Genomic DNA, 24,104 nt, shown 5'->3' with positions numbered 1-24,104 from the left:
CTCGACTCTTCCATTGACTTTCTTTTCATTCCACCTTCCATTCCCTCCTCTTCTTTCCCCTCCTCCCTTTCCCTTTGTTGTGTTATATAATCCGTTTTAAGGAGGAATATCCCCTGAACATTGTAAGATTTAGATGAGGGTGGGGGGAGATGGAGGTGTGGAGATTGGTTGCTTCACTCTTGTATTAAGAATTGATGGGGGCAGGGGGTGGGTGAGGAAGGCTGTTTGTGCCTGGAGGTCGACCGCCGTGAGAAAGAAGGTATTTTAATTCAGTAAATATTTGTAGGAAACAGAGTTTCAATTCATATTTGACTTTTTTTTTAGTCTTTTCTTTCGCGTCTTTGTATAGCTAACATACTGACAGAAGAGGAGAATCCAAATATTTCTTTACCCACGGCTATTCTCTCTCTCTCTCTCTCTCTCTCTCTCTCTCTCTCTCTCTCTCTCTCTCTCTCTCTCTCTCTTAGTATGCGCATTTGCCTATATCATACATTTACTGTCCTACTTTTTTCATCCCAGTGGTAAATGAAAGACGAGGTTCATTACCCGTTCCCTGCAAGTATTACCATATATGCTGTGGTTAAGTTTCCAAGATCGATTGCCTCGCTTAAAAAAAATGAATAAGTAATCCTATGGGCATGAAGTATAGCCCATCCCATATCTCAGTTTCCTAATTTGACCCAGCATGCCCCACCTCCTCATGAGAGGAAGCCCCTCCCCCTTTTTCCCATCGCTCCGCCTACCACAGTATATAAGTGAAAGTGTTAAGGATGCATGGCACCAGTTCGATTCTAGACCCAGTGCGTGAGAGCCACAGGTAAGCTGAGCAACATGGCGCTCTGCGTCGACGACAGACGAAGGGACCACAACGGACACAGGACATCGACGGCAAAGAAAGGACCGCGGAGCCATGATTGTGAGAGTGTTCGTCCTCGAAGAGAAGCTTCCTCGGCCGAGTGCAGTTGCATGACAAATGAAGTTCTGGATGACACAGTCGGCTTCGCCGTGTTTTGAGTTCCTCTGATTCTTTGCCTCAGAATTTTCAACAGATCACGTGCTTATGTCCAGTTGAAATCACAGTTTTCGCCTTTGATATCTCCGTAGCAAAACTGCCGTCTTCAGTTCAGCATAAGGATGAAAAACAAGTTCCTTCCCATGGATTTGTTGGGAGTCATACAGAAGAAACTTGTTTTTATAATTCAAGTGACACAGAATATTCCATAACGCAAGTATTTTCATGACAAAGATTCACCGATGAGTCTTCTCAACGTCCGAGGCATCAGGAGAGCCGAAGCGAGTGGTCCTCGTCACGAAACACTTGGTGTGCTTCGATCGGAAAGACTTTTTGACGACACAACTCAAGGGAACGAAACGACCTTAACGACCAAGACACCGCGGAACGACTGACCTTACATGACCCCAACGAATTGGAAGTGACTAGTGAAGACGACCAGTTCCTAGAAAGATAAGTATCACCAGAATCTACACCGACTTTTAGAGAATGTATCCTAATTACTGACAGCCTCTGCCACGTATAGTAGGTCCTCGTCGGCACCGAATTATCATATTTTTATCGGATTTTTAAATTATTATATTTTTCGTCACTGGATTAGATGATCTAGATTTTAGAATATAGTGAGCTTATTACAATGAAGACGTTGTGAAACCTCATTACATAATGACTCTGCAAGTTGATTCAAGTGATGTAAAAATATATGAACAGTCTTACACACACAAGCTTACATTTACATGCACGAGTGGGTGTATACAGAAAGACAGGTAGACAGATATCTATGTATAACATAATATATACATAATTAAGTATATGTACTTATGCATATATATAGTATATATATAAATTTAAATTGGACACTGGTGACGTTGAGAGAGAGAGAGAGAGAGAGAGAGAGAGAGAGAGAGAGAGAGAGAGAGAGAGAGAGAGAGATAAAATAACTAAATTAATGCAGAAATGAATAACAAAAAAAAGCGAAAACGATGTGTAATCATATCCAGAGCTGGAGATGAGCAACAATGAAGGGTTGTCGTCACTGTTTTAAGTGTAGGAAGTCTCATTTTCGCTGGCAATAATCATCACCATTACTCGTCGAGGGGAAGAAGCTGTGTTTATTTCCTTCCCACAAAACCAAGTTTCAGTTTTTTGCTCTCTCTCTCTCTCTCTCTCTCTCTCTCTCATTTGACTCATTCGCTCTATCAGGGCCAGAACGCGCTCTCAACCAGAATTTTCCTTTTGCTAGGTTATCTTATATGTAAAGTGAGAATCCCTCTCTCTCTCTCTCTCTCTCTCTCTCTCTCTCTCTCTCTCTCTCTCTCTCTCTCTCTCTGTGAGAGGGTGCAGTTTTCAGCATTTTAAATAGCCATGCGCTCTATCAGCTCCATGTCATTAAAAAAAAAATATGCTATTTTCGTAAGTGGCTGATCAAGCTAAAGTTTCTTTGTAAATAAAAATGTATGTATATATATATATATATATATATATATATATATATATATATATATATATGTTTGTGTGTGTGCGTGTATATTATAATATTATATATATTTATACTATATAAATACTTATATATGTATATATATGTATATATATATATATATATATATATATATATGTGTGTGTGTGTGTGTGTGTGTGTGTGTGTGTACATATATATCATATCCATTTATATTATGTAAATACTCAGACATATATATATATGTGTGTGTGTGTGCGTATGTGTGTGTGTATGTGTGTGTGTGTATGTATATGATTTTCACTGCGTCACAGACGATTCATTACACCCTAGAGTAGCTTTACAAGCAATACACCAACCTCCATGTACATACTTTTATCACCTTTTTACTCCTTGCCTGCTAACATTCGCGTGCTCTCTCCATTTGATACCTGTGCCATTCATTCTACCAACCACGTCCCAGGTATATCTTCCTTCGCCTTAGCCTCTTCAAATGATTCATTTCCATAAATTTTTCTTCCCACTTATTCCATATGGCCAAACGACGTCAGTATAACATACCTTTTAGTCTCTGCTCACTTTCACATCACCGCCTCCTCGATGTATGTCTTTTCTCGCTATATTGTCATTTTTCGCTCATTTTGTGCTGCTTATAAGGTATTTTCCTCTGAAGTAGAGTTTACAATTTTTTCCCCCTTTCTTTCGGTCATGTTCAAATTCCTCTCACTTCCTGACGATAGGTTGGTTCAACAGTACCCGTTTTAAGTTGCAACATTAACCTTTCAGGACATTAGCAACCTATTTTTCAGTTTAGATTTCTTGCTCATTTTCATTTCGATTTTGTGTCTTCCCTTCCCTAACTCTCTCGATTCACCTCTTCTATCGTTCTGAAATCTTCTGCAGCATTCCTTTTGAGATATTAATGTGAGTCTACCACTTCAGCTCTTCTATCATCCATACACAAACATTCATCGTTCTTTTTGCTCGCATATATTATCATAAACATTTAACAAAAATTTTCTTATCTTCATCTCCAAATTTCCAAACGTTTTCGCTTGTCATGATCGTTTCTCTTCACTGTCACTAATAAACAATTGCATCTTACACCAACATCGCCTATGGCCCCAAGTAAAGTTAATATTCGGTCTTTGATCTTCATAGAAATTCTGACACTATATATATATATATATATATATATATATATATATATATATATATATATATATATATATATATGCAAGTACGTACGTCAATATTCATATGGGTATATTAGTATATGAATGATATTACTGTACTGCATATGCATGTATGATGACAAGACGGTCCGGAACTATATTTCCTTTGCCATCACTTAGATAATGTTAAGATTTCAATATGAATGCGAAATGAAAATAGTTATTTCAGTACATGAAACAATGAGAATATAAATAAGTCTAAAAAGACTTTCCAAAAATTCAAAATGAATCTATCTGAATTTAAGGTCAAGACTTTCTCGCGTTGTGTTTTCAACACAAAATGAAAAGTTCTCTCAGAACTTTCCCTGTGTAAGGAACACACTCTCATTATGTTCTTCGCAATTCTGTTTATGGAATTAATATGTTTTCTCCTGCAATGATATCTCGAACCAAAGCATCTGTGCAAGTCAAAGGCTCAGTATCGAACGGTAAAGAATATATTAAACCAAATTCGAATTTGGATATCCATTTGCGGTTTTGAGACATCTCGCCTCCTTAGCGTGACTGAATCTGAATAACCCACACTGAAGAGGAAGCGAAATGTCTCTAAACCTTTCCACATGATGCTTATATTCACGAACTCTACGTTTTAATATAATCATCTATACAGGTAACGGAACCAATAATGACAATGACTACTGCAGATCTGAGACAGCCATCTTTATAACTCTTTTGTTAACTCAAACGCGTTGCCGTTGCAAACACGACGATGACAGATTCCTTTCCACACCTGCCGCGGGCTGCTCTTTGAACAGCCAACATGCTGCTCGCTTTGTCCTCATTAGCCACAGCAGACGAATGATTACTGGGATGACAAGGGAACCTTTTGATAGATGGCAGCTATTTCTAGAGTCTTTGCATGACATATCTGACAGAGATCGTAATAAGGTACAAACATCTGTTGTTTTTTAAATGTATTCTCACCAGGGAGAGAGAATGACTTTCTTCCAGTTGACGTTTTATAAATTCTTGTCTTATGTCTTCTCAACATGACCTTTCTCTCGCTCGTTTCCTTGTCATTTGAATAACAATCTTCATCATCAAACCATTATCTTTATATGTGATATGTTTGAAATTCTTCCCCTGCACTGGTTTCAATGTTCCTCTCTTGTGCAAATGTTGGATTTCGTTTTGTCTCACCTGCTGCAGGTTTTTATGTAAGATCAGCAGTGGCTTAAGGACCGTATCGTTCATTTGTCTTCCTTATCCAGCCTAAATATCTTTCAAGTGAATTTGGTGACACAGGCTCACTATTTATCAACTACTCTCGTCATCCCTTTTAATCAGCCAGTTCCGTTCATGATTCAGTTTACAATGTTTGATCCTTGAGTTATTTCCTATCCTAAGACCATCAGCCTTTGCAAATTTCTTCTGAAGTTTGACAATTTATTCCCACGCCGGCAATATGTTCTCATAATGTCGTTTCCTCATGTTTATCAACATCCTCGTCCTCCTGATCAACGTCTACATTATCCTCTAATATTCCAGGTCAAAATCACCTTCTCGTGTCCTATAGAACATCAAAGTTCGAAGAAATGCCCGCCATGCTTCCTTTATTTTCCGATTTGTTCCTTTTTCATGTTTCCTTATGCTAGTTTGTCAGTTGTGGTTCGTCTTTTCAGCCATGATCAATCAACAACCCCCTGTCGCGTCGGTATCTTCTGCTATATCATGTTTTTCATTTAAATTACCACTCAAAAGTTCGTATTTTTACCGCAAAAGTTTAACGGTTCATATCCGGCTCCAATACCCTTCATTTCGTGTGTCAATATCCCGCCTGATTAATTGTAGCTGTAACCATCATTATTTAGTATCATCATCTTCAGCTTTGTCCTTTAGCAACGCATTCCAGGATCTTCATCTCTATTCATTAAAAGACGGTGTCATTACCATACTCTTTATTCGTTAATTACTCTGTCTTATCATATTAATCTCTAATTTGATAAGCCAGTGTCATTATTCATGCTCCATAGCTTGATATTTTCTGCCAATGACCTTTCACTTAGTCCCATAACTTTAATTTCTATTTTTTTACTAATCGTGAGCGTATTACTTATAATATTTGCCTTTTACCATCAAATCTAGCCTTTTAACGGGAGAAAGCTTTACAAGAACTTACTTTCTTCCAATATTTTTAGTTCAATATTTGTTTTTTCAGGGAACGCAATCCTTGCAAGATTTCCATGACGTCTTAAATTATTTTCGAATCGTTCTATTTAGTGTTATTATCTCAGTTCCATAGTCATCGCTTGACTATTTCCCAGCTTCGAGCCTGTTATGCGCGTTTCTGATAATAACACAATTGCAGCTTTTATTATTACTTTTCCTCCTCTAATTCCCTGGCTAAAATGTTCCCAAACATATGACCAATTATTCATGCTACCTTAAGTTTTTTTCAGTTTGTTCCTATCAATTTTGTTATCTAAAGAAAAGTACATCATTTTCATTACTCAGACTAAGCCCTACCTTTCACTTCTAACACTTTCCAACGCCCTCTCTTATCCACGAAGATATTTCACACCGCCCTCGTCCTTTGAGCTTCCGCTTTCGACAACAATGACTCTCCTTTTCAAGATCCTCATCATTCGTCTCACCCTCGTGAATTTAATCATTTTTTCTTTTTCTTTTTTTTTACCAATGGCATCATCTCCACAAAACCGAAATCCCTCCGTCTACTGTCAGTCTCTTCAACACCTTTCAACGCTTTTACCGATAATCTTTAACCTTTGGCTCCTTCCACTGACTTTCTACCTCATTGTTATTCGCATCACGCTTTTCAGACGAATGTTCCCTCTTCCAGTAGCTCACGGACGCATCCTTGAATGTCCTCTCCGGTCTTCTCGCGTTTTGCAGGGGGGTTTATCATTGCGTGGTTTACATTCCTTTTCCATCTGACGTCTTAATTCTTCTCTTTGTCTTCTTTTAAATCCTCTTAAATTTTATCTACGACTGAGAAGTGTATCAGCTCTCTTACGTCTAAGTTGTTTCTTCTAATCTCCTCGTTATTCCTTTCTTTTACTAAATGTTTCTCATCTTTTATTACTTGATTTGTCCTTCCATTATGCTACATCATTTTCTTCGTCGGATTGGTTTTTGTTTTGTATTTTAGACTTCTCTTTCATGTCTCTGTTAACAATTGTTTAACCTTTAGATATCGATTCCAAAATCTCTTGTTCACAGCATTTTAACGTTAAAAAAAATGTTAAGTATATTGTTTAACCAGACCACTGAGCTGATTAACAGCCCTCCTATGGTTGGCCCGAAGGATTCGATTTTTGTACGTGGCTAATAACCAATTGGTTTCTTAGCAACGAGACCTACAGCTTATTGTAGGATCCGAGCCACATTATATCGAGAAGTGAATTTCTAATCACCAGAAATAAATTCCTCTGATTCCGCACTGGCGGCCGCAGGAAGCGTACTCGGGCTACCAGATTGGTAGTCGAGTACGGAACCCACTAGTCCAGTGACGAACTGTTAAATAGCTAAATAAGTCATGTTTAACACGGTAATTGCGATCCATACAGGATCGGTAAGAAGAAAAACCAAAGAGAAAAAAGGAGTAACATCTGATCTGACTAAATTCATTTTTCTTTTCCCCAAAGGTAGCATTTTACTACCGTTTTTATGAGTAGTCTCAAAGCGATTACCTACAATTGATTTTCTTTTCTTTCTTTTTTTTAATTCAGCTTTTTCTGCTCAAGGACGGACAGAGGAGGATGTCATCTTGGAAGCATCTTTAGAAAGCATGCCCGTCTGACCTCTTGCGAAACATCGCGAGAAATATAAAGAAAGAAACAGAGGGAGAAACTGCAACGTCATCCTCCGTCTCTCCTCTGGCGTGGGACTGTTCTGGAGAGGATTTGCCATTTCGCCTTCAGGGAGTTTGGGGCAAAACTTTCTAAGGGTCAAATTGCCGGGTAATGATACAGCCATATGCTTACATAGGCATGCTAGAACTCCGAGAGAAAGAGGAAGGTTTCGAAAGTGAGACTTGTGCCAAATGGTCACACGTGCTGGGATTAATTCCTTAATTGAACACGGGGCCGAAATGCTGTCATAATGATATAGAACGGCGCGCCATCTGGATGTCACGTCCCTTGTAAAAGACTATCAGATTGTCTTGCTCAACATATTGCCTTAACCTTTAGGATTCTAGCAGGTTTCTGCCTCAGATAAAGAAGGAAAAGGTTGCTTATTCTTTCGCTGACATTCCTCTGATTATTTGTCTTTGCAAGTCACCTTCTTTAACAGGTATCATTGTGGACTAGTACCATCTTCGCTCCAGAAAAATTGCCAGTCAGAATCTTAATCTAAGCGTGACGTTCACCAACCTTGGTGCTATCAAACTCTTATTGACGTTAAGAGATCCATGACGTAGGAATGAATATTTTCGTGAATTTGCTTTTGGATTTTTCCACCAATTGAATTAACAACGCCGAGGAGAATAAGTGTCTCTCAAACCTTACACAGTACAGCATCATTAAAGACATTTAGGAATGATCTTCACCTTGAGAGGCAAGGTAAATTCACCGACCTTCAATCAGCGCGTGATTGGAGACAGGTATAATCAATGTGGGAATGAAGATCCCCTACAAGTGATAACAACTGAGAGAACGGAAAAGACGTGACAACTGAACGCGCCAATTCTTAAGATGGGATCAGGTCCTCCCGCTGGTACAAAGAGGCGCGTCTCCATCAGCTCGAAAATCAAGATGGAAGAGACCACAAGAGTTCAGTGAGACAGTGAATATGCAAATTTATTTTTTTATAAGACTTGTGTCATGCAGATAATACCGAGTAACTTTGCATCATTAAGGGGAGGCGCGCATTGTCTGAAACTGATTAGCCTACTCTCTCTTCCTCTGTGTCACTTGCGACTGTTTACTATCTATACAATCATTCGTGCCTCAGTTTTCACGTGCGCACAGACACATAAAGACACGCACACACTCACGCTTACAGTTACTTATAGTATTGTCTATAAATTTCTGTATGTGTTATTAAATCTCGCGCATGCTAGATATATATATATATATATATATATATATCTATATATATATTGATATATATATATATGTGTATGTATATAATTATATATATATATATTATATATATATATGTATGTATGTGTGGTGTGTGTCAGCACTATTAATCACTTAACCAAAAATTCATGATATGAAGCAAACTTGAAAGTACCAACTTAAAAAAAAGAAAAAAAAACAATACCAAAGACAATAATGAGAAACGTAAATAATGTATAGGATTTTCGCTCCTGGTGAACTTAAGTTTAATCATGAGGAGGGGGGAGCGAGACGACTGGAAACCATTTTTATTTTCATTTACACCAACGTTTCGGGAGTCCTTTCCCATTTTCAGGAATATAAATAAAATTAGTTTTTACAATATTAAAATGTATGCTAAAATAAGTTAATCATGAAAAGAAATCTAGTAAATATAATAATTCAATAAATAAAAAACACCTCGGCATAAATCAAAAAGTATATCATGTGCATGAATAGATATAAACTTTTAGGCGATGGTTTACAGTCACTGTTGGCACCGTAGTCCATCCTGGAGCTTTTGTAACTTTTATGAATGCTCATTTTTATCTATAAGAATCGCTTTTAGCTCAAGCCTCACAGGATACTGAACGATATGCTAAAAATAATAATAGCATCTAAGCCACAGCATTAGACGAATATATATATATATATATATATATATATATATATATATATATATATATATATATATATATATAATGTATAAATATAAACATACATATATATATACAACATATACACACTATACATATATATGTATAATACATATAATGCATAATATATATATACTATATATATATATATATTTACAATGTTTACACACACATAACTTTTATGTACATACAAATATACTTACATACATACATACATAACACATACATAAATGAAACTAGTAGGAGGAGAGCAATTTTCCACAGCATGGTTATATAGATTTTTCCTCCCCTTTATAGTCCATAACTCGGTATTGACATTCCACCCTCACGTCATCATCGTCACCGGTAACACGAGGGTCTCCCTCCCGTACGATCTCCTACACGAGTTGCGCAATGAGCAATTCAAGTGTCACCGTCTGTTCGGTTTTATTTACGTAATGAAACCCTTTGGCATCTCTGCAGATGGTAATAAAAAGTGGTGCGTGATTCATTAGATAAACACAAACAAACAAACACACGTACATAAGATTTAGAGTGAACTTCTTACACACACACACACACTTCTAAATAAACAAATTAAACATAAGATTTAGAATGAACTTCTTTCTTATCTTACAAGCTTTTACATATAATTTGAAATGTACTTTCTTTAGACTTTGAGGGAAAAATTTTTTCTCTTTGTCGTAGAGTGAGAACAACTTCAACACAAGATTTAGATTGAACTTCTTTATCATCTTATGGGTTTTTATATATAATTTGAAATGTACTTTCTATGGACTTTGCGGGAAAAAAATTTTTTTCTTTATCGTAGAGTGAGAACAACATCAACATAAGATTTAGAGTGAAGTTCGTTATCATCTTATAAGTTTTTATATATAATTGTAAATGTATTCTCTTTAGACTGTGCGGGGAAAAAATTTACTTTATCGTAGAGTGAGATTTTACTGCAGAACAGCTTGTAATGTTTATACTCATTAAACGTGGTCTTTTACGCCACCGAGAGGGATTATGTTGCCAATAAAATGTGCTCTTGATAAGCTTATTGTATCAGATTAGTAATATTGCAAAAATAACCGGAATAAAATGTGTTCTTGATAAGCTTATTGTATCAGATTTTTATCATTGGAAAAATAATGTTCTCAATAGTATGTATGTATATTGCTATATACAGGAAGCTTTCGCCGACTTGGTCAGTTAACCTCTTCAGCCTGAATACACCTACAAACATTATTACACGTATGCCAACATCTTTGAAAAGTGGAAGTTATAAAACGGCTTGTTATTCTTTCAAGTAACTGCACAATTCTCTAGGAACGTCTTGGCGCAGTAGAAGCTGGTAAATTGGTCGTTAGCCTTACTGCTTATTACTATTATTATTATTATTATTATTATTATTATTATTATTATTAATATTATTCAGTAGCCGAAGCCTAATCATATGGGGGGCCATCACTGAGAGTTGTATCGTTAAACAGGTAGATGAACTTGTCCGTTAAACCACTGGTTCTCAACCTGGGGGGCTCAGGAATTCCCAGGGGAGGCGCGAGCCCTTGGGAAAGATCAAATAATCTCTAATTATATTCGTTATTCTCGTCACAAGAGTGAGGAACTCATATTCAGAAGTTTATGACAAAAATGTCAAAGTGTTTCCTTATAACGTTAGTTTCCTATAGTCTACTACTCTAGTTACCACTCTTTGTAACTATGGACCTCCCTCCCTATCCCTAGAAACCTCTTCCTTTTCTCCCTCACTCCCCCCCCCCACCCCCCCTTTAAATCTGGGAGGGAATTGTACTCATAGATGCAGGGGGGGCGTGGAGAGAAAGACCAGCTCTTAGAGGGGGCGTGGTCATAAAAAGGTTAAGAACGACTGCATTACTCAGATAAGCATGACTTTTTAGACTGACTCGTCAAGCAGTCTCCAAAAGCGCGATATCCAATTGCCAGCCCTAACAAGCGTGACAGGCAAACCGCTCAATCACACCCATCACCCAGTAATCCGATGCAGGCGCTTCAATTAAGCCGAAGCCGCTCTGCTTCGGTGACGAAACCAGGAACTTGACGCGTTTCACGGTGGCACTACTTTTCTCTTTCATTTATAATGAATTTATCTGGTGCACTTTCCAAATTGATTGGTAGTTGATGTAGACCACACCAACTAAAGTGTACCTTTGCTGTAAATGACTCTCCAAGTTTTCATGTCAGCTTCTAATAGGTTAGCATTATCATTTCCGTCAACTTCATCTTATAATCATGACAGATATGACGAGAAACGCATTACATCATATATATATATATATAATCTATATATAATATTATATATATATATATATATATATGTATATATATAGATAAATATATAATGTGTGTTGTTTCCTCTATTGGAAGGTTCTTTGCAGCGTATCTTCGGCCCAAGCAACAACCCCTTTCGTTCCTTTTACTGTACCTCCTTTCATATTCTCTTTCTTCCATCTTACTTACCACCCTCTCCTAACAATTGATTCATATTGCAACTGCGAGGTTTTCGTCCTGTTACACCTTTCAAACTTTTTACTGTTAATTTCTGTTTCGGCGCTGAATGACCTTATAGGTCCCAGTGCTTGGCCTTTGGCCTAAATTCTATATACAATTTAATTCAATTCAATGCTGAAAAGAAACTTCTCTATACACAACCGGCAATATTCGCCCTTAAACTGGTGTCCTGTGAAAGACCAAGTTTCAACGGAGAATTGTTTTCTTTGCAGGTACTTAGTGACACCGAGAGTAGAAGATATCCTTAGTCCCATCACAATGAAGCCTTCTTACGTGGCAATACTTTTAGCGCTGCTCGCATGTACGGTAAGCACATTATTATCTGTTCATTTATTGTGTTTGATTTCTCTTCTGATACCTAAGCTCCATTTTCCTAGTGCTTGCTTTTACCTCTATTTTCCCTTCATCTTTATTTCGCATTATCCAGTGCATTGTACGCTTCTGGTTTACTTTCCTTTGACTGACTCTAGAGCTTCGAAAGTCTATTTTCACGCTCATATTCTTCGTATTGTTTTCAAGTAGATAAACCACAATTATCTTCCATTAGCTCTGCCTCGTGCTTTATATAATATATATCTATAAATAGTATATATTATAATATATATAATATATTATGTGTGTGGTTGGGTGTGTGTGTGTATATTATATATATATATATTATATATAATATCTATATTTATATATATATATATATATACTATGTATATATATATATAGATACGTATATAATGTATACATATACATATATATATATATATATATATATATATATAATAATATATATATATAAAGCATGTGGCAGAGCTAATAGGGAGATAATTGTGGTTTATCTAGTACTTGAAAACAAAACGAATGATATGAGTGTGAAAATAGACTTTCCATATTATATATATATATATATATTAATATATATATATATATATATATATATATATACCCAGACAATAAATCTATATATTATATATATAATATATATATATATATATATATATATATATAATATATATAATATATATATATATATATATTATATATATATATATATATATATATATATATATATTTCCAGACAATAAATCTGCCTCTCATCTTCTCCCAGTTTCCTGCCGAAAGCAGCGTTTCATTCATGAGAGCTCCCGCGGAGTAATTTCGCCTTCTCCAATCATAAAAAGCCGACGCTTTCCTGTCTGTAATTTCCCCGTTAGCTTATTACATCTGATGCGCGTGCGCCGAAAAAGAGCTAAAGCGATTATTTGTATTGCGCAGCCGACGCAAGTAAAAAAGAAACGGGCGCATTCCTCAAAATTGCCTTTTATTCCCGGGCCGTTTCGCAAAGCCTAGCTAGCGCTGTTGTGACATCCAGGAGATCCCTTTTTCTTTGATCGTAAATTCGTTGGGAGAACTTTCTAGCCCAGAGCGTCTTCGTTGTTTTTGCTTTTATTGAGATTAAATCGGCAAAGCGGTCCATTTTCTTTTTCTTTTAATCAACTTCATAGATTACGCTAACTGATTAGAATATTTCGCAGATTCCAAAGTGTTTTTTTCTGTCTAGTTAAACTCATATAAGCAAGTGACAGACGGCGGAGCTGAAGAAATTCATACTTCATTGAAACGGAAAATAGTGCAATACATGATTGCTTGGTCTACTAAATTCTTATGGCTTAATACACACGCACACAGACTCTATACGATAATTGACTGGAAATCTGCTATGTATCAGACATCGTTCAATTCAGCTTCAGTGAATTGAATAGAGTGACAAGTGGTTGAAAAGGGACGGAAAACGTGTAGCGAACGAACGAAATAATAAGGATCTGTTGCCGACCTCCTCGGAAATAGAGTATAATTTCATTGGCTTCCGTTACGACTTTTTAAGCGGCCGTTTCCTTAACCCTTTTTTTACTGGTACATTGTTTCAACAACGTCCGTAATTCTTCCACCATCTATCTATCTGACTCGCCTGTGCTTTCGCTCGCTTCATCTCGTCTTCTCTCGCTTCATCTCGTCTTCTCTCCAGACTCCCAGACGATCACTTGGTAACTCTTCATATTCACCTGGGGCTTTGCTTAAGAGTATCTTTTTCTTCTGTAGCCTTTCCTTCTATACCAAAAACATGGCAAAATACTGCTCGCCTTCTTTTTGTTTATTTATTCAGCATTTTGTTTATCATCGTACTGATTTGTATCTTAGTTCTTCGGTTATTGCTGAGCTGAGGTCTTTCTCAACCACTCACCATTACCACTTGTCTGCATGTTTTTTAGTTTTATGGTTTAATGTAGCTGGCCATAAAATGGCTACAACATTCCCGTTTCTCTTCGAGAAACTCCTCTTAAAAAGCTTCCGCAGATAGACAACAAAAACGACCAAAAATATAGTCTTTCAATGTAAGTCGATCTCTAGAGACATCAAGCATCATTGAAGCATCTGGGCTCCGGTTACAAACGAAGCGAGAAACAAAAAAGAATCGAGTTTTCTGTAAAGCATATAATGCTGTATGAAACTCTTACCTATGACCCATTAAACTCTCAGTCGCAGCCCATGAAACTTTCACCCACGGCACAGTGGTGGGTTGTGTTGTTGACACTACAGTGGTGCCAGATGCACGATAATGGCTCATTTTAATATTAAATCAGATTTAAACTGCTGATGCTAGACGGCTGCAATTTGGTACGTTTGATGATTGGAGGGTGAATAATCGCCATACCAATTCGCAGCCCTCTTCTACCCTCAGTAGTGTTCAAGATCTGAGGGGGACAGAAAAAGAGCGGACGGACAGACAAAGCCTCTCAATAGCTTTCTCTTACACAAAACTCAAACCGAAGGAAGCAGTTTCAGCGTTTCCTTTCCATTCAAATCGAAGTCAACAAGAAATTTCTCAGTGACGTCTCATTGATTTAAAAAATGAAGGCCCGGAGTTCGATCTTGGCGTGCCATACCTGTCTGCCCAGCCTTGAATGGGTACCAGCGTCAGGTGGGAGCCTAACAGGGCATGGGGCTAGCAACCTCATCCAGATATATGGGTTTTTAGACACGGAAGGGTAATACTAGAAGGTTATCCACGAGAGAAAGAGAGAGAGAGTTTTTATTATACTATTTTAATATCACAAGAGAGAGAGAGAGAGAAGGAGGAGGAAGAGGAGGAAAGAGGATAGAGAGAGAGTTGATTTATTAATAATTGTTTAATATCACAAGAGAAAGAGAGTCTTTATTCTACTATTCTTGTATCACGAGAGAGAGAGAGAGTTTTTATTATTCTATTTTAATAAATATCACAAGAGACAGAGAGAGACTTTTTATTCTGCTATTCTCATATCACAAGAGAGAGAGAGAGAGAGAGAGAGTTTTATTATTCTATTTCAATATCACAAGAGAGAGAGAGAGAGAGAGAGAGAGTGAAAGAGAGAGAGTTTTTATTATTCTACTTGAATATCACAAGAAAGAGAGAGAGAGAGAGAGAGAGAGAGAGTTTTTATTATTCTACTTTAATATCACAAGAGAGAGACAGAGAGAGAGAGAAAGAGAGAGAGAGGGAGAGAGAGACAGAGTCTTTAGTCCGCTTTTCTCATATCACGGGAGAGAGAGAGAGAGAGAGAATCTTTATTCTCCTACTCCTTTATCACACGAGAGAGAGAGAGAGTCTTTAGTCCGTTATTCTCATATTATGAGAGAGAGAATCTTTATTCCCCTACTCCTTTATCACACGAGAGAGAGAGAGATGGGGGGGGGGAGTGGGGGGGGGGGGGGAGGAGAGATGAGTGAGGAGAGAGGCCAGTACTTTTCCCGAACAATAATGACATCTTCCTAAAGAGGATTTTAGCTGGATGTTGTCCCCACACTAACGCAGCGTGCACGCGAAACGACTGCCGCGGGACGACTGAGAGCGAAAGGACTAAGGAGGTAACGTGCTGGTGACGTAATCCACCCCATTCATTCCGAACGCCGTCCTGTATTTAGGCTACCATCACCAGTAAAAGAATAATTCTCCCCTTCTGATGAGCCCCGTCATGCGACTCATGAAAGGAAGCTCCGAGTCATTTGAACAAACATGCGCACGGAGAAGGAGAGCGAGAATGGTGCTTTAGATAGTCGTGTAAATAACTGCTCAATCGGGCAAAGAAAAGGAAAAAGATACTTTGTTGGTACTAAAATACAAATGTTTGTTACTTCCGATATATATATATATATAGTTATATATTAAAATATATATATGTTTGTGTAGGAGTTGTGTGTGTGTCGTGTGTGTGTATACATTGTAACAAATATTAAATAAATACTATATATATATGATATATTAATATATTAGATATATATTCTATATATTATATATATATATATACATATATATATAGATAAATTTATATATATACATATATATATATATAAAAAAATACAATATATATAACAAATACATAGATACATACATTACATACCACACACCATATATATATATATATATATATATATATATATATATATATATATATATCAGAGAGGGGAGGGCTGTACATCAAACCAAGCAAGTGAAACAAGTGGAACAAAGGGCAAGATATTAAAGCTCGAAAGTTTATTTACCAAGAAATAAATGCCTCCGTCCAGTGAAATCCCCTAAAATATAACTTCATCATGTCCACATTTTTTCAATTTGCTGGTGCTTCCGTGACTGAATAGGTGTATTTAATACCTAAATGTGTGCGTGATGGAGCATGCGTGTCAGAGGTATGTGTTTGTGTCTGTGCGTCCGTGTGAGAGAGTGTGAGTATGTGGGAGGGTCGTAGGTAGCTGACCGGGTTATACGGAAGAGCATGGCAAATGTTCCCGGGATTTATTTACTTTTTTGGGGGGTCAAATATATCGAGCCAGTCCACTTTTTCCTGCATCATTCCGGGCTGCTCTATGAGCAAGAGCCCATGTTGGCAAAAGGCCAACTTAATCTAAACAGCAATAGCAGTCCACGTAGATCAAAAGTTTTCCATAGACTATAATCCAACTGAAATGCACATAGCTAAATCATTTCTATTTCTGAAATCACAACTGCAATTTTTTCCTCTTCGCTGTTTTTTATTTTCCTGTCGGGTATTTCACTCTGTGCAATGACAAAGCATGAATAATAATAATAATTTAATTATTATTAGTATTGTTGATGTTTTTAATATTCTGACAATGATAAGATGACGATAACGGAGAAGAAAATATCCAACAAAGTTCGCAATGCGGTTTTGAATCCAAGGGAAAAAAATATCCTTTCGACTTTTTGTTTTGATCTCTTAGGTTGACGGAACTCTCCTGGACGGTTTGGAACATCACGGCCACCACGGAGACCATCATGGAGATCACCACGGAGATCATGCCCATGGGGAGCAGGCGCACGGGGACCACGGTCATGGAGAGCACAGCGACGGAGACCACGCCCATGGAGACCACGCCCACGGAGACCACGCCCATGGAGACCACGTTCACGAAGAACACGCCCATGGAGATGAGCACAGTCATCATCACGACAACGCTATTCCGAATCAGGTAACAAAGTAAAAGAAAAACCAATGTAAATTAAGTGTTGTTGATTTCTTTCCTGTTCTTAATACTGCCACATCCCTCGTGAATTCCTTCAGCCTTTTCATCTTTGCTGCACCGATGGCCTGTAGAACATAACTTTATCACAACTGTATACACACACTAAAGTAGCTTACAACATACATACATACATGCATACATACATACATACTTACGTTTTTAGTGTTTCATAAAACGCATGCAACACCGCGAAATGAAAATGTATCTATTCCAGCCTATTGACTGCTTAGGTATTTTGCCGAATTTTCCTTCTGCATTCACAAATAAATACTGATTCACACACTATAATCATCAGTACTTTATCACAACTGTCAGGGTATAGGATGCCTAATGGAAAATTGACGAACATTCTTGCATCCCGCCCGTTCTCTTAGGATAACTTTGCTGCTGCCTTGGAATCCGAACTGGGTGGAGGATTCCTCAACAGCCTCCCAACTACCCTTGCCCCTGCTCGTGCTGACGCCCCTGCTGAGACATTCGTAGCCCCAGGTCCAGTAGCCCCTGTCGAAACCTTCTCAGCCCCTGCAGCCCCAACCACGACGGAATTCATCGAGAACTTCGTGACGCCGACTCCAGCTGCTGTTGAAACATTTGCCGTAACTGCTGAAGAGGAACAGCAGCAGCAGGTGCAGCAACAGCAGGTGCAGCAACAGCAGTGGCAGCAGCAGCAGCAGCAGCAGCAACAGCAGCAGCAGCAACAACAGCAGCAGCAACAACAGCAGCAACAACAACAGCAGCAGCCACTACAACGGCTGCAACAGACATCCCAAGAGCAGTCCATTCAGTTCGCAGAAAAAGAACAGACCACCGAACGCCCATCCTCTGGCGATGCAAAGCAGTTGGCAAATGTTGTAAGTTTTTAAAATACAATTCCATTCAAGCACAGAGTATATCATCTTTTGCAGAATTAGGATGATAATTTCTTTAATAAAGTTACATGTGCATTCATCTCTGTACTGACCTATTAATCTTGTTGCAGGGTTCAGGTGGAAGAGGCACTGGTGAATACCCTGAATACGCAGCTGTGCCCAGGACCTCGTTCTCTTGTGGTGCCCAAGCTACAGGGGGTTACTTCGCTGATCCCGAGGCAGAGTGCCAGGTTAGTCAAATCGCCTTCAAGAAATTTAGTATGTACTTGGGTATATTTGGACTATACACTTTAATGGATTCACAGAATTCCATGTTCATTCTCTTTCTTAATAGAGTAGCTACTGTCATTTGACATTTAGAAATTCCTTACTGGTTGTATGCCTCTCTTCCACGTCTCTTCTTTTTTTTTTAAATTGCTCATTTATAGCTAAGAAAGAAAACGAGAAGGTCATTTAAAGATAGGAAAGAAATTGGATAATTAGTGACAGTCTCAAGAGTTAACTGGGTATCATCACTTACGTCGGTTTTGAGTAACAAATTTCAAAACAAATCCAAATACTGCATGCTAAATATGAATGTGCCATAAGCCAATTTGAAGTTTTTTCCAAATTTTCAGTAAATTCCGGATTAGCCTCCATGTCACGTGTCTAAGTCGTTAAAATCTTCTAAATATAAATATTTGACATATAGGTAATAGCATGTGAAACTTCATGTAAATTCAGACGACACTTTTTCACGCTGATCTTCCACGTCGTCGGTCAGCAAAATACGAAAGTAATAAAACAGGAAGTCTTTGAAGCTTTAATTACTTGTAATATAAGGTTTATCCTTATTATTCTTACTTATTTGTATGTCATAGTTTTCTGTGTATTTCTTTCTTCTTTATTTCATTTCATTCAGTAATGAGGCACGTGTCATAACACTAAGCTTTTCCAGTATCTCTTCTCTTCTCTTCTCTTCTCTTCTCTTCTCTCTTAGCACTTCCTTTTTACTAACTGTGAAATACTGACAATCCGCAATTTTACCTCAACTGTTGCATTAATTCTATTCTCATTATGATTGCATTTTAATGCAATTCCTTTATTGTGTAATCATCCATTGCTCGTCTCTGCATCTTGCACCAGTATGGCATATCTCAACCTTGGGAACTCCTTATTTTCTTGCCCAACAGGTCTTCCACATCTGCCTGAACGGGCAGAACATGGGCTCGTTCCTGTGCCCCAACGGAACGCTCTTCCATCAGCAGTACTTCGTGTGTGACTGGTGGTTCAACGTGGACTGCGGAGTAGCGGAGCAGAGCTACGACCTCAATGCCAGAATCGGCGTTGTACCGGAGTCCCAATAAAAACAAAATGTGTACAGGTGATGCCGAAATGACGCATATCGTTCATCAAGAAAATGTGGAGGCTCTAAGATGTTCCTCCGCGTGTTCCTTCTCCTCCTCAGCCACCGAAATGATGCAATATTGTCCTGCTGAGGTGTAACGTTGTCTCTCAAGGCTTTCGACACTCATCCTGTTTTTCGTGAATGCCTCTTTTTGGATACCGGCTTTCCATACTCATCCTGTTTTTCGTGAATGCCTCTTTTTGGATACCGGCTTTCCATACTCATCCTGTTTTTCGTGAATGCCTCTTTCGGGATATCATCCTTCCTCAATTATTCCCAAAGAAGAATAACTAAAAGACTACAATCGTAAGCCCAGAGTGAGAGGTTGGGTTACTCCTCAGCAGCTCCGAGTTCCCTCCAACTACGGAGAAGGAGGAGTGATGGAGCGGATTCTCCCTCCCATTATGGCCTCCTCTCCATCCCTGATTCTCATCGCTTTGACTTGACAAAGCGGCAAAATGTAATACACGTTTATTTTTGTATTTGCTTCAACTACTCAGGCTGCTTGACTTGAAACTGAACGTTCTCAGTTTTGCAAAGTGTGAAAAATACGGCCTTGGCTAATTACTTGGGAATTACTTTTGCCTATCTTTTTTTTTAGTTCTGCTCTAAACTTTTGAATAACGTGACTCTAATCTTTAATTTTAATACACTCTCAAGTCAGGCAGTCAGGAAACTGCGAATTATTTACTCGATCATTTATTTAAGAATAACCACACAAAGGTTATGCATCTGCAAGGAGAATTACGTAAAGCCATAGTAAAGTCAGAAATGGCAAAGGAAATATTTCGATTACTTACGAAATAAGTGACTATGTGAATAATCATATTTCCTCGAGAATAATTTCACTCCCATTAGCAAAGAAAGTTATGATCACGGATAAACTTACATAAGTCTATTTATCAAAAAAGTAACATGAATAAGTATTTCGAATTTATATTTTTTTCTACGGTAATCAACATGTATGCCATTTACCTCCGAAAAGTAGCAACCTCTTGTTGAGAATATTAGTATTTTCGAATTCATTTCTCACTTGCAGATGAATGACCTTGTAAAAAAAATAATGAACTATGTGAATATCGAAACTCCCGAGTTGATCCGTCAGGAACGGTTCAATAGAAGCCTTCAAATATTTATAAAACAGTATATGCATCTATGATCTAGAATGAGTGAATATTACCAGTGGATAATATTTGTGTAAGTAATGTTATTGATGAGATAGGTTCCATTGTTCACCAGTGTTTTTAAAATGGTTTCCAGTGTATTTATTTTTCGCTATGGCTAAATTTATGTCCCTCTGAAATGTTAAGAACGAATGTTCCTTTTCGATTCTGTGTGTGTGTGTGTGTGTGTGTTGTGTGTGTGAATGACAAAGCTTTAGTTACTTATTTGACGTCACTGACTATGCAAAATATGTCACATTCAAATTAATGCATCCATCATTAAAACTGCAAAATTTTCCTGATGATTTGGCGTTATAACTTTCATTTGACTAAGGTTGGGAAGGATCCTGTGAACAGGTTTTGGAAAGTGCGTGCAAGCATATTTCCAAAGAAATATCATGACGCTTGAAAACTTGATGGATGTTTACTACTTGACGATCAGAAAAAAAATAAAAATGAAAGAGGATGATTCAGTATCTAGGTGGTGAATATAATAGCCTTGTCATGTCATGTAACTTCCAGCTATCAAAGAAAAATCTCAACTTTAGAAAACCCGAGAAAGAGAGAGAGAGAGAGAGAATGTACTGAGTAATTAGGTGCTGTAATCCGGTAGGTAGATTTTGTGCCATAAATCCAGTGGGGCGAGAGAGAGGACTATAAACCCCCAATAATCTGAACCCAGTGTAAACACTTCAGAAGAGGCTGCGGTCGCAGCTGTCTGAGGAATTTCCCTATTGTTCGGTTTATGACCCACACACACACACCACATCTCACCAGTAACTCACAATTAAGACTCATTTGCATTTCTACCTTCATAATTGTATTTCTGCTTCAACAAACTATTATAAATGTACAATATAGGTACTATGTGTACATACACTTAGGTAGCTTATAACATACATTCATACATGCATGCTTACACGTTTAGTGTTATTGAAAAGCATATAAAACAAGATGAAACATCGTGAACTTACATAGCAACTATGTTAATGAAGTCTTAATATATATGCATACATACAGAAATACATACATACATACATATTTTAGAAAAACATTTGTAAATTTACATAACTATTGACTGTAATTTTAACATTTTTTTCCACATATATCGAATTTCTCTCGAAAAAACAAACGTTTACCCTTAAGCCTAGTGTTCAGATCTAGTCACAACTGTCAAAAACTATTTCCCGTTTTCCGTAACCTCACGAACATTCTCTCCATGACAAGACTAATCCTTCTTCACCTTTCGACATCATTTTCCTTTTCTTCTGCTTCCCAACTTTCTAAACCTTTGCCTCGCATCAATACAAACGCACCAACATCCGGGAGACTACATACCGACAATTTGGATTCCTTTCATAGCAAGATCGTACGATCAGAATGGAAGAAAGGATGAATAACAGGTCTGAAGGGCGAAGTGACTGGGAGTCCTCTGACTTGTTCTATTTGTATATCAAGCAGGTGTGCATTGTTACTGAATTTTCTTTTCTAGTGTGTTCGTCAAATGCAGCGTTCGCATATTTTATTCTGGTAATAAAGTATGGGATGATTTTTTATTGTGTTTCATTTACACTTTCTGTGGGGAGGGATTTTCATGCGCTGGCTGCTTACCAGTCTTCGTTGATGAAACCCTTCCCATAATTGCCCTATCTAATTTAGCTGTACATGAAATTCAGATGTTTAAGGCAACAAAAACTATGGGAATTTATTATTCAAAGGAAATTTGATTACACGCAAGGTATTATTGATTACACATATTAATAAGACTGAATAAACGCAAGTTCTAGATCTCGGCTCTGAACGCACAGGCCCATAACCTTCATCCCTGCAGCTGCAGAAAGAGCAGACGTTGCCCTTTGACCTCAGGAAAAGATGTGATGCTTATCGAAGAGCCAGAAATAACCGGTTTGCCAAAACTTTCTCAGTGGAATTACCGCCTTTTCTTCCCTTTGTTTTGAGCCTCATATCCGCAGCCTTCTGCTAGACCTATTCATTTTACGCTGTACATCCTAATTTGAAGAAGAATGAACTAATCTAGTTACGTATTATCAGCTTTAATGATGTATGAAAACGGGGCATGCAGCGATACCCAAATTAAAGATGAAAGAGTCACGTATTCTTGGGTATTCTTTCGAAAGGCGATTGAATACCGCAGGATATAAGGTTCAAAGGCCCGTCGTACTCTTCGGTAAATGAAAGGAAGTTCTGCCTCTTCGTCGGGAATCATCTCCACTTAATTCATGTGCCAAAGGCTGAGCTGGGTACGCGACCTTCAGAGACTAGGTCCCCCTATTAATCAGCGCCACTTAGCAGCCATTCATGCCTCACCACCTGTGCTGTGCCCTTCCTCCGTCCTAGGCCGTGGCATTAATAAAGGTCATGAAAGTTGGAAGAAGAGTGGGAAATGGTCTCGGGCAACCTTGGAAGGAAGTGAAGATCCCGCGCGGTGTGTGTTTAGGTCTCCCCCTCGAATGTTAATAGCGCCTGTCTCACCAAGGTTTCTGAACCAACGAAAAGAATATGCGATTTCGAAACTCACTCCAACTTGCGAGAACGTGTGGACTAGAGAACAGAAAAAAAAATAGCTCCGCATAGCTAGAATGACGCAATTACGTGAATAACGGTGATTAGCCGAAAGTTGTCCGACTCTTACGACTGCCTGGGAGTATTGGAATTCCTTGCCTGACAGACAAATTGGAAGTTCACACAGACAGACGGTGATTCATCATCCCAGAAAGCATACATATCCACTTAAAATTTCAGAACGAGCTCTTCTTACATGTTTTGTTAGCTTAGTTGTAGTCGATCGGTCAAGATTTATGGATTCATTAAAGGCAACTGATAAACATTACAAGAAGTTACAGCGAGTGATTACCTTTAGTTTATATTAACTTATGGTATACGTATGACAAATCATAACCGAAATGGAAATGACAACGGTTGAAAAATTGAAATGTTTAAGGTCGAGCTCAGGAAATTCAAACACTTGATTTCAGGAAGTAATGAAAATGATGTTTAAAATCTCTGTAATGGGATCCCTGTGAGTTGATCGAGCCAACGGAATCGTTTGATTGAGTAGCTGATCAATTAAACATGTATTACTTATTGCTTGGCTGATGAAATGAACAAACTGGTACTAAAACAGCAGACGAAGTGAAGT

At 37.9% G+C, this 24,104-nt stretch overlaps 1 protein-coding gene across 1 annotated transcript; it reads left to right on the top strand.

The window, feature by feature from the left end:
- Positions 1-778: 778 nt before the first annotated feature.
- LOC135216776 (putative uncharacterized protein DDB_G0291608) lies at positions 779-22,498 on the top strand. The gene is made up of 6 exons (XM_064252260.1): positions 779-817; positions 12,167-12,260; positions 17,223-17,471; positions 17,900-18,376; positions 18,505-18,624; positions 19,567-22,498. The coding sequence occupies exons 2-6, from the start codon at positions 12,213-12,215 to the stop codon at positions 19,738-19,740; spliced, it is 1,068 nt and encodes a 355-aa protein (XP_064108330.1). The 5' UTR covers positions 779-817; positions 12,167-12,212; the 3' UTR covers positions 19,741-22,498.
- Positions 22,499-24,104: the final 1,606 nt, after the last annotated feature.

Source organism: Macrobrachium nipponense, chromosome 6 (assembly GCF_015104395.2).
Source record: "Macrobrachium nipponense isolate FS-2020 chromosome 6, ASM1510439v2, whole genome shotgun sequence".
NCBI classification, from domain to species: Eukaryota; Metazoa; Arthropoda; class Malacostraca; order Decapoda; family Palaemonidae; genus Macrobrachium; species Macrobrachium nipponense.
This window is presented reverse-complemented; position numbering and strand designations above follow the sequence as displayed.